The sequence below is a fragment of the Coloeus monedula genome, assembly GCF_965178545.1.
Source record: "Coloeus monedula genome assembly, chromosome: 1".
Classification (NCBI taxonomy): Eukaryota; Metazoa; Chordata; class Aves; order Passeriformes; family Corvidae; genus Coloeus; species Coloeus monedula.
In genome coordinates, this window is record NC_138781.1 from 148,232,318 (window position 1) to 148,242,799 (window position 10,482).

A 10,482-nucleotide genomic window follows, 5' to 3' on the forward strand; every position below is an offset into this window, starting at 1 on the left:
GACAGAACCTTAGGTGAAACAGAAAACTGCACCTTGAAGTGATCTAAAGTCATGTTGTTACTGCAAGGGGTGATTTGATACTTTTCCTCCTGCCCCTAAATTCCCTCCTGATCATGTATTTGGGACTTGTCTACTCTGGCACTTGTTCTTAGTCAGGTACACAGCCAGGCCCAGAGAAGAACAGCAGTGCTAGCATGGGAAGCAGAATTGAGACTTTCATACCCAGAGGTTTTGGGAGCAGGGAAAGAACAGAACACTCTTTACAACAACACAGGTGAAGCCAGCAGTAAATCCACACCCATATGGCCAAGTCACATCTACTACACATCACCTCATCCACAGCTCACGCGGGCCTGCCCTTACCCACTGTGGGAAACCCAGGAAAATGGTTTTCCTCTATGGCTGGGAAAAAGAAATTAAAGTGAGCTCTTTTTTTTAAGCTGAGGTTTCAACACAGGGTCAGATACAAACCACAGTAAAACTCAGCAATATTAGTGTGCAACTGCAAAAACTGATATAAGCATGGAAACCAGGTAGATACAATAGGTTCCTAGCATCCAACCCTGAGATGTAATCCAACAGTGAAAACTTTACAAATCCAAAGACTTTTCTTTTTTGTTTTGATAAACCAGATCCGATAAATGAGTAAAAAACTTATATGAGGTCACATATAATTTCCCATGGGAGCAGTCTTTTTCAACCTGGGCCATTTGTCATTTATCAGAACTCAACTGCACCTTTGGTACATTTCTTCTGTTGAGAGAGAGGGACACTGAATCAGAATTTGTCTGTCAGATATTTGCAAGAGGAAAAGATCAATAGGATGATTATTTGTAATAGCACTGTCACTTTTGCAGCTACCTATTTACTTTATTTACTTTACTCCATAAAATAATATAAGTAGATAATAAAACTGGGGAAGGAGCAGTGGATTTCAAGCTGTTCTCCCATCCCTTCTTTATGGCAAAAAACTTTATTAGGCAAGAAGGCTGTGAATCTAGCTAGAAATTCTTACATCTCACAATCTTGAGCAAAACAGTTAATTTTACATTTGTAACATCACAGCTTTACTTGCACTTTGTGAAAATCAGCCTGTTGCCAGAACTGAAGCAAAGAAACAACTGGATCAAAAAGGTTATCTGTAATCTGAAAACACAAGTTGATGGTATTTGAAAGAGCAGCTGGCTAAAGAAATTGGTTTGTTCCATGCACATTTTTCTCTAGTCTTCCACAAAATTAAACAAAGCCAATAAAACACAATTTCTACCAATTCAGATTGTTATGAAAGATGGGATAATATCCTCATGGAGACCAATGATTCACACTCTTCGAGTAAGATAAGTTACAGCAAACCTGACAGCACTAAGGGATAGATCACTGCACAAAGTCAAATGCCATCAAGTGCAAATAATTAAAAGCCATGGAAGAAAAGTTACTCTAACAGCAGAATAACCAGAAACTGATAATGCCTAAAAGAAAAATGTAGCAGGTGAAAGTGCAGCAGTTACTTGTTGGTTCCCAGTACGCATTTGGACCTGAGCTTTGTGGCAATACAACTTTACATACAACAACACAACCCAAAGCACAGACCTCTGTCCATGGCACAGATAAGAATCACATATCAGGGACTGTCCCCTCCTAAACCTGCCTCAAGGCTTCCCAGAAAGTTTTGAAAGAAGTGCTGGTGCCCAGACAACACATCCCAGACTATCGCCAAGAAGTGAGCTTTGGGAACCTAAGGCTGGGCCACTGCGGACCCTGTATCTGGCTCCTCTCAGTTGAAATTGGTCTCACTGTAGAAGCCTTTTTGTCTCAAACTTTTCAATTTTTCCTGAAATCAGAAAGATTTTTCAAAGCTGTGTTCTTCCCCCACATCATGCAGGAGCCTTTCACTAGGATCATTGCCAAACAGTAAGGCATGTTTTAATTCTGGAAATGCCTAAAAGCCATGAAGTATTTAAGAGCATTGAGGAAAGGTTTTAACCCTAGATACAGTAGGAGATAATAAAACAAACCACCTGCTTCTTATGACTGCTTTAAGCCAATAGGAGAGTTGATACAGAATATGATCCATCTCAAAATACAGAGTCTTAAATATGTTCCTATTTCCCCTTTTTATTATCTAGAGAAAATAATGTGATTTATAAAAAAAGTATAGCAAGTATCACTAAGTATTATGGCTTCTAGGGAGGGTATTTTATTAACAATTAACATATAAATATCTAAGAATCCTAAGTAAATGAACACTGGAATAAAAAACCTATGGTTTTCTATTCCATAGTTTTGAACGAAACATGCACTCAGCTGGGTTGAAAAAAGGATTTTGAGGGCTTTGCCTTAAAATGCTTCCCAAGTTTCAGAGGAAGCATGTGTTTCAGGCATGGGTTAGTCACATCCCAGAAATTCCAAGGGGCTCATTCACTGTTAAAGGGACTTCTCACACACAGTAACAAAACAGAAACAAAAAGGCATGCTTTCAGATATTTGAAATATCACCATGCTAATTTAAGGATAAAGTAGAAGGGGGGGCACAAGGCAGCTCACATATTCATGTCCAGCCTTCCCCAAAATTAGTCGTTTTTGTAGAAAAATCTAAACAACAGCACAGGGAGCCAAGACAGCTTCTTTAAGTACTCTGCTCGCATGATATCTTATTTTTCCACTTACTTGTTGTTTTTACAAAGGATTTTTTTTCTGGAGACACCAGATACCTCTGTAGTTTCATATTTGGATTGATTAAATAATAAATAAGGCTGATTAAAGCTAAGAGTTTTCAGTTGAATGAGTCACCTTTAAATAATTTCTTTCTTAGAGAAACTGGAAGACTTCCTTTTCTTTTCATTGAGGTTACACACTGGAACTTCTGTGTTCACAGAATGAACATGATCTATTTCATGCATGCCTATTGCAGGGAGATCTGAGTGTTCTGAATCTATCACTCTCAAAGGTTTCAGTTGCACTCTAAGTAAAAGCTACATTTCAAGTGATCTTCCCTGAAAAGCCCTAAATCAAAAGCAGTCTTTGTACTGGACAAGAGTTATTGGGAGACAAATTTTCCTTTTAGCTCTAAAACGTGCTATTTTACAAAAGAAGCAGCTGAAGAACACTGGCTTAAGGTTCAGATATTTTTTCTGAATTGTGATTTAAAAGACATTTGTGCATGACACCTATTTTGTACTCATCACATGTTTAAACACATGCAAAAAACAAAACAAATTTTAATTGGAGAAATCTTATTTTACCTTTTGCAGGAAAAAGCAAAGGCAGCTAACTAAATAATATTTTTCAACAATAGTACTATTTCTGCATTATATTTGGACCATGTGATTTTACGCACATCGCTTTCCAAGAAAAAAGTATAAGGTAGCTGACACTGAGCTATTTCATAAAAATGTTGTTTCATAGTCTGAAATCTCTGGTCAAGTATTAACTAGAAATTACGGTATAGTGCAGCAGTTTCCACAAGACCTATGCTTGAATACCTTGGTCAAATTAAGAGTAAGTACCTGAAGATGCAGATCACTGAAATTCTTGAGACTGAAGGCTTTATACGAATATGAACAAAAACTGTGTACTTTTATTTCCTGCAGCAATACATGCCAAATGCATCAAAACAAGCATGCGGGAAGTCTGTCAAACCAGCAGCCTGCTGGCCTTATGCAATGCACATCTCAGCAAACACACTCTTCTGTTCGGGTTTTTTTTACTGTACCAAAAGCACTGGTCGTCTCTGGTGACTCTACCTCCTCTGCTGGCTTCTCAAGTGGTACCAGTGGTTTAGGATACCGGCACGCTACAACGAGTTTTCAAAAGCAAAACAGCAATCAGTCATTACTTAAAATCTTTCAATCAATACTGGAGCATCCACCAGCAAGAAAAAGATCCTTTATAAATATTAAGACTGGATTTCTGTGGGTTTTACACCAATTCCACTTGATTGTTTCCAGGGTTTTCTCTGCAAAAACCTAAGACAAAGTTTCTGCATTCAAGCAGACTAGAACCTGCTTTAAGTTACATGAGAAGGTGAAATTTCAGAATATGGAAGCAAATCAAACCACCATAGCAAAAACAATACGAACTTCAGAAAACATTACCTTGCTGCAAGAGGTTCAAAGGCAGACAGATACAGCTGACATTTTCAGAGAGCAGTTTCAGAATTGTTTTACCATGAGTGACCATGCACGAATTTTCTTGTTTATGACATTAAACCTCATCCCCTAAATTACCTAGTAGTTTGGGTTCGAAGCAATTTAATGATCATCTAGCTCCAACACCATGGAACACCTTCCACTAGATCTGATTGCTTAAAGCCCCATCCAACCTGGACTTGTAGGAAAGGGGCACTCACAGCTCCTCTAGACAACTTCTGTCATTGTCTCACCAGTCTCATAGTAAAGAATTTCTTTCTAATAGCTAATCTGAACCTACCCTCCTCCACTTTAAAGCCATTCCCTCTTGACCTATGACTCTATGTCTTCATGAAAAGTCCTCTCCAGCGCACTTGTAAACCCTGCTAACATGCTGGAATGTACTGTAAGGCATCCCCAGAGCCTTCTCTTCTCCAGGCTGAATAGCCCAAACTTATTCAGCCTGGAGGAGACTGAGGGGAGACCTCACTGCAGCTTCCTCACAAAGAGAAGCAGAGGAGCAGACACTGATCTTTTGTCTGTTACAGGGCCCAAGGGAAAGGCCTGAAGTTTTGTCCGGGAAGGTTTAGGTTTGATATTAGGAAAGGTTCTACATCCAGAGGGTGGTTGGGCCCTCAAACAGGCTCCCCAGGGAAGTGGTCACCAAGCCTCACAGAGTTCAAGAAGTGTCTGGAAAATGCTCTCAGGCATATGGTGAGGTTCTTGGGGATGTCCAGTGCAAGCGCAGGACTTGTTTTCGATGAATCTTGTGGGTCCCTTTAAATTCAGGATATTCTATGATTCTGATTCATGGGGTTCAGATGTTAATGAAAGGATCAGTAGAGCCTAAGTAGGACTTTTCCTTCTGCACTCTGTCTTCATGAGAGGGCTCCAAGACTCAGGGCAGGAGGTAGAGAGTATATTAAAAAAAAAGAAGTTTCAAAAGCAAGAAGTAGCACATCTTTGCATCTCAAACACAATATTCCTTTCACCACCTAGTATTTTTGAGTCAGCAGTGAGATGAGCAACAGTCCTGATGTAGGCTGCAATGGTCTAAGAACACAAAGGGACTCACACAGGCTGGCAAGAGTTTGTTATTTTACCAGCTTGACAGGGCACTTCAAACTTGTGAATTAGACACTTGCCAGCAGTCTGCCAGAAAACCTTTTCTTAGAATAGCAATCAAACACTAGAGTTAAAAAAATTTATTGACCTAGGTCACAGCAAAGAAAACAGAAGTAGATGACATTGCTCCACCACACACAGCGTGACATTCACCTGTATATGCTGGGTCTGTAAAGGAGAGAGGAAGAGAGAACTGTCCCCACCAGGTGCCATGGTACCTGTCAAAGCACAACAGCATAAATAGTTCCTCTTCTCCCAGCTCAGTGGGATGAGGGCAGTCCTCACCACAAACCACACTTGCACCATGAAATCATCAATCTTCAAACAATACAAGACTTCCAGAAGGATGGAATAACACTTTGTTGTGTTAACACTGGACACCTTATTCATCATTCCAAGGTTCAAAAGGGAAAAAAAATACTTTAATGCAGAAGGAAAACTAAATCCAGATGAGAAGGATTTGCAGCTGTTTTCAGAAAGAACAGCTCAGTGATGTTTGGACTAAATTTTAAAATGGTAAGATACAGATTATAGTCTAAACCAGGACAGTTTTCAAAATATTTTCTGAGAACTATTCTATCAAGACTCAGTCTCACAGTCTTCCCCAGCTTCTACTATGCAAAACGCATCTATGAATTTAAACTCGGGCTTTTAGCTCTCAGCCATCACATGCTCACAGATAGAGCTCTGTCTGCTGAAGCACTAAAACAAACAACAGAATTTCAGTCAGTGTTTATTCATAAGCTACACTGCTTAACCAACTGCTAGCACCCAGCATCTGGAAGCTCCATAGACCTCCAGGTAAGACAGGTGACAAGGTGATGGCAGGAACATATTCACAAACCTCTCCCCACCTACAGTTTTCGTGACTACAGCACAAGCAGATGTTTTAAGTTTCAAAAATGCTTCAGAGACTCACCTAACTTACAGGTAACAGCTACAACTCACCTACCTGAGGACCGTCCTTCAGCGTAGCAGCCGCAGGAAAGGATGGGCTTCCCCACAGCCTCTGCCATTAGCGGAGGCCACAGATAGTGTGTCCTGTCATATTTCGTGCTAGGGCAATTAGTTGGTGGAACTGCATCCTTCTGGTGGTAGGCCTGGGAATGGGCTGAGGAACTTGCCCCATTTGGTTCTTGATGTGCCCAGGTCTCCCCATATTGCTGACAGCCTCCCCTAGCTGATATGGGGTCTGTTAGGGCACAGAAGAGGTAGTGAAGGAAGAAGGTCAAAACTTAACCCAATAAGGACTGTGTTAAGAAGGGTATGGACTAACACCTCCCTTTCCATAAAGAATTATGAAAAGATCACTGGCACAAAACAAGCTTAAGCACAGTGGCAAAATGCACAGGCATGTCGTGATTTTTCAGACTGATTTTTCAGACTCAAACAGAACACAATTACTCAGGCAGTAAAGAAGAGAATTTGAAGGCTGCATTTGGATCACTTTCATTGGAAATCAACACAAAAGTACAAACAACAACCTCAGCTAAAGAATCAGCTGCTGGAAGCTACAGCATGCTGCCAATGAATGAGAAGACTGATAAGAAACCCAACATCCCTAAAACAGTTTTGTCTTGACTAAACTCATGAGTTGTAAAAATCAAAAGTGACACTAGTCGGTCGGAGAAAGTACTTTAAAAGCAAGTATCTCTCCCCTCATTTGCTACTCACTCACAAACCTATTCAGGTCATTGCTACACCATTTCAACAGCAGGAAAGAGCAATCATACAAAGTATTTTCTAAACATAATAAAGCATTTTAAGTACAGAATACAAACATGTAGCTCAGAAAAGTCTCCAATTTTCTTTCCAGTGCAGCCCTTCTATCCACCTTGTCTTCTCCTTGCACTCCACAGAGTTGAGAGTGATAATACCTACCTGACACCCCGTTGCCCTTCTTCACTCAAAATTTGAATTCTTTCAATATCAATCCTCTGCAGAAAACAGCTATGGGTAATTGTGGATACAAATATGCAAGCTAGCAAGAATTTCTCTTGCTTCTTTCCAGTCCCGTGAGATACGTTTCTCTCTCACAAAGATATTTGCAGAGTTCTATAAACTATGAACACCTGCAACCCTGCAGAGCTTTGTTTATGGTACAGTAGAAAAGTATTTTGACAATGGATGTTTTAGGATTTTAGCCAATCACCCCAAGGGGTGGCTGATCCTTTGACCAATTAGACTATGAAGAAAAAAAGTCTATTAAAGAGTTGTAAAATAATTAAATAAATCAATCTTGCTGCACAATTCCTGCCTGCTGGATCTCTCTTCTCCTCCCTATTACTGCGGGATACCGTGATAGGTTTTTTCACCAATTTCTATTTAACAGACTTACTAGAGCCCTTTTTCAGTTATGATTTTTCTTTTTTTGTAACACATGAAGAAACAGAATTTCTTATAGGTAAAAGCTGACCGCTGTTACCATGCTGCAGTCTGGTAAAAATATCACATGAATAGAACTAGCTAAAGGAAAAGGTTATCTACAAAAAAAGTCTTATCAAGCTACTAGGTCGGCAGATCAAGAATCTGACTCCAAGGATGAGGTCTGATGGCATTACAACACTTTATGCAGCCCTTACCTGCGAGACTACTAAGCCCACAAGTGAGATTTTGCTGAAATAATCTCTCCAGCAAGATTAATGATTACAGTTTCAGGCACAAGTGAACTGCAATTTCCAGCAGTGGAATAAATTTAAAACCAACTAATAATGTCCCATGCAGTAAAGTGTCTAAATTCAAACTAATGCTTTTGTTACTTTGCTTCTAAATCCCGAATCATCAGAAAGTCACACTATTTTACACAATAGACTTTCATATTATAACTAGCAGCATCTGAGCAACAAGATATTAAATACAACCATCTGTTGATTTATATCTGTGTAAACGCTGAGACACTACACTGAAATTTTAAAGTCTCATTTTGATATCCACCACACGATTCTCCAGGAACACAGCTCCATTATGTTTAACCTGCCCAATATGTGATGGGACAGAAACTCACATAAGAACCTCGTGGCAAGAACCCTTCAGAAGCTGAGAAGGCTTTATGTGGGAAGAGTATTAGTTGTTAGTATTCAAAAGTTAGTGTCAACTTCCAGTTCAAAGCATACTACCTTCTATGTTGTAAAACAAATACGACTGATTCACTGTCTGCAAAACAGAAGCACTGCTGCTCCTGAAATGAGGCGCAGAAGCGCACTACTCTCACTCTGACTGGAAACACGAGAGTTTATATGCAAGTATGCTACAAACAAAACCAATGAGACACCTGAAAGGGTTCTGTCTCTTCACAAAAGCAGCACTTCTACAGCTGACCCTCAAACTTGTTCTCTGCCCACCCAAAATTTTTCCAGACATCTACAGAGGAGCCACAAGGCACAGAAATGCCCTTTCCAAGGGCACGCTACTATCAAAGTCACAAAGAGGCCTAGATCAAATGCACACTGATCTCTTAAGCACCCGCTATCATCTTCACTGCAATAGGGATTGTAAATTACAGCTGAGGATCAGAACTAGAAGTAAGGAGGTTGTAATTAAGAGGATTTGGTTTTGTCAGGTTTTGATTTGTTTAAGGACCAGTGTCAAGTTGGCAAGAACAGTTGGATCAGATGAGAAAAATCACTGTGAATTACTTTAATTAGCGTTGCACAGCCCTGTATTCAGAGACACATCTATAAACCTCCCCAACACATACACACCTTCCCGAATGAGAACCAACCGGCAGCTCTCTGTACAGGGAAGTGTAACTCATGAATGAGCTCCCAGAGCAGCAGCAGCCTGGCGTTTCTTAACAGTTGTCTGAAATCAATTTACTGCTGCCCTAGTGTCAGGAGGATTTTATGAGACACACTTTCCTACTCTCATTCCGAAAAATGGCCACTCGTGGCTGTCTGAAACACCCGGTGAGATGACAGACCCACCGAGGATTTGGCACACTGGGTCGATTTAAGTTCCGAAGGTGCTGCGGATGCTTCTGGAAACTACATTTCAGGTCGTGTGCCTCATTTACACCCGATTACGCGAACACACAGGGAGGAGCACCTCTCGATGCCTCGTCCTGCTGGAGTTTCCTACTCGCCCGAAGGAGTCGCTTGGGCGAGAGCGTGAGGACCCCCAAACTTCGGAGCCTCAGCCCCCGTTCCGGCCGGGCCCTCCCACCCCCAGCCGGGCTCGGGGCGGGTCGCGGCTCACCTTGGGCGATGGCGATGGACTCGAAGCGGTGGAGCTCCCGCAGCAGGCAGCTCCGCTCGGTGGAGTGCAGGCTGTAGATGAAGTCGCGGGCCCCCTGCGCCGTGTTCAGCGCCTCCATCGGCTCCTTCTTGGGGTGCGTGCCGAGCGCCCGCGACCCTCGCGGGAGGAGCAGCCCCTCGGCGCCGCCCCGCAGGCTGCCCAGGCGGCGACGGCAGCAGCACCGCGGGCCCCGCAGCGAGCCCAGGCAGGACGAAGGGACGGCGGCGGGGCCCCCTGGCCGCCCCAGCAGCAGCGCCGCCCGGCCGAGCCACGCCGACATGGAGCCGGGGAAGGGCGCGGCGCTCGGGCCGCCAGAACCGCCCGCGGCCGAGTCGCCCGGGCCGCGCTCCCGCGGCTCCTCCGCCGGTGGGGCCGGGCGGTCCGCGCCAGGCACCGCCCCGCCGAGCTCCCGCCAACAGCGGCGGCAGCGCGGCGGCAGCGCCGCCCCACCCCGGCCCCAGCCCAGCCCCGCTCCGCTCCGCTCCGCTCGGGGAGCCTCGGCTGCAGGGCGGGGCGGAGGGGCCTGAGGGGCGGCCCCGCGCAGGCGCCCGCCCGGCCGCTCTGAGGGGAGCGGGTCGGCAGCGCCCGGCGACTCCGGGCCTTGGCCTTGAGGAGCGCTGCTTCCCAAATCCTTCACGTTACAGCCACTGTTGTGGTGCCTGAGAGCCCACAGGGCTTCTCGCAGCGCCAGGTTCCAGCAGCTCAGCAGGGCAACAGAAATGAGGTTTTGCTTGTCTTTCCCGTTTTCCAGGCCCTTGCTTTACTGTATTGTGGTGTTGCATCATCCAGTTTTAGGTTTAGTACACTTTGTTTGCATATAGCGTTTGTATTCTTTTTAATTAATTGGCAGGTATTCTACCCGACACACCCGGAACAGTTAAAAAAAAAAAAAAACAAACAAACCAAACAAACCAAACACATTCAGGACAGAATTTATGTCTTAAGGGAACAGAGGATGCTTTAAAACCAGGTTTGGTTTTAAACCTCACTTGGCTTC

The 10,482-nt window shown here is 43.4% G+C and overlaps 1 protein-coding gene across 2 annotated transcripts in view; it reads right to left on the minus strand.

Moving 5' to 3' along the window:
- TMEM65 (transmembrane protein 65) overlaps positions 1–9,912 on the minus strand; it is a 29,664-nt gene extending 19,752 nt beyond the window's left edge. Inside the window, exons 1-2 of one of the 2 annotated variants that reach the window (XM_082283739.1) lie at positions 9,447–9,911; positions 3,713–3,793 (exon numbers count right to left, since the gene is read on the minus strand). In XM_082283739.1, coding sequence (XP_082139865.1) covers positions 3,713–3,793; positions 9,447–9,765 — 400 coding nt within the window. In that variant the 5' untranslated portion in view covers positions 9,766–9,911. Of the gene's footprint in view, positions 1–3,712; positions 3,794–9,446 lie in introns of both variants that reach the window. The other variant, XM_082283740.1, reaches the window with a different exon arrangement.
- Between the last annotated feature and the right edge of the window lie 570 nt (positions 9,913–10,482).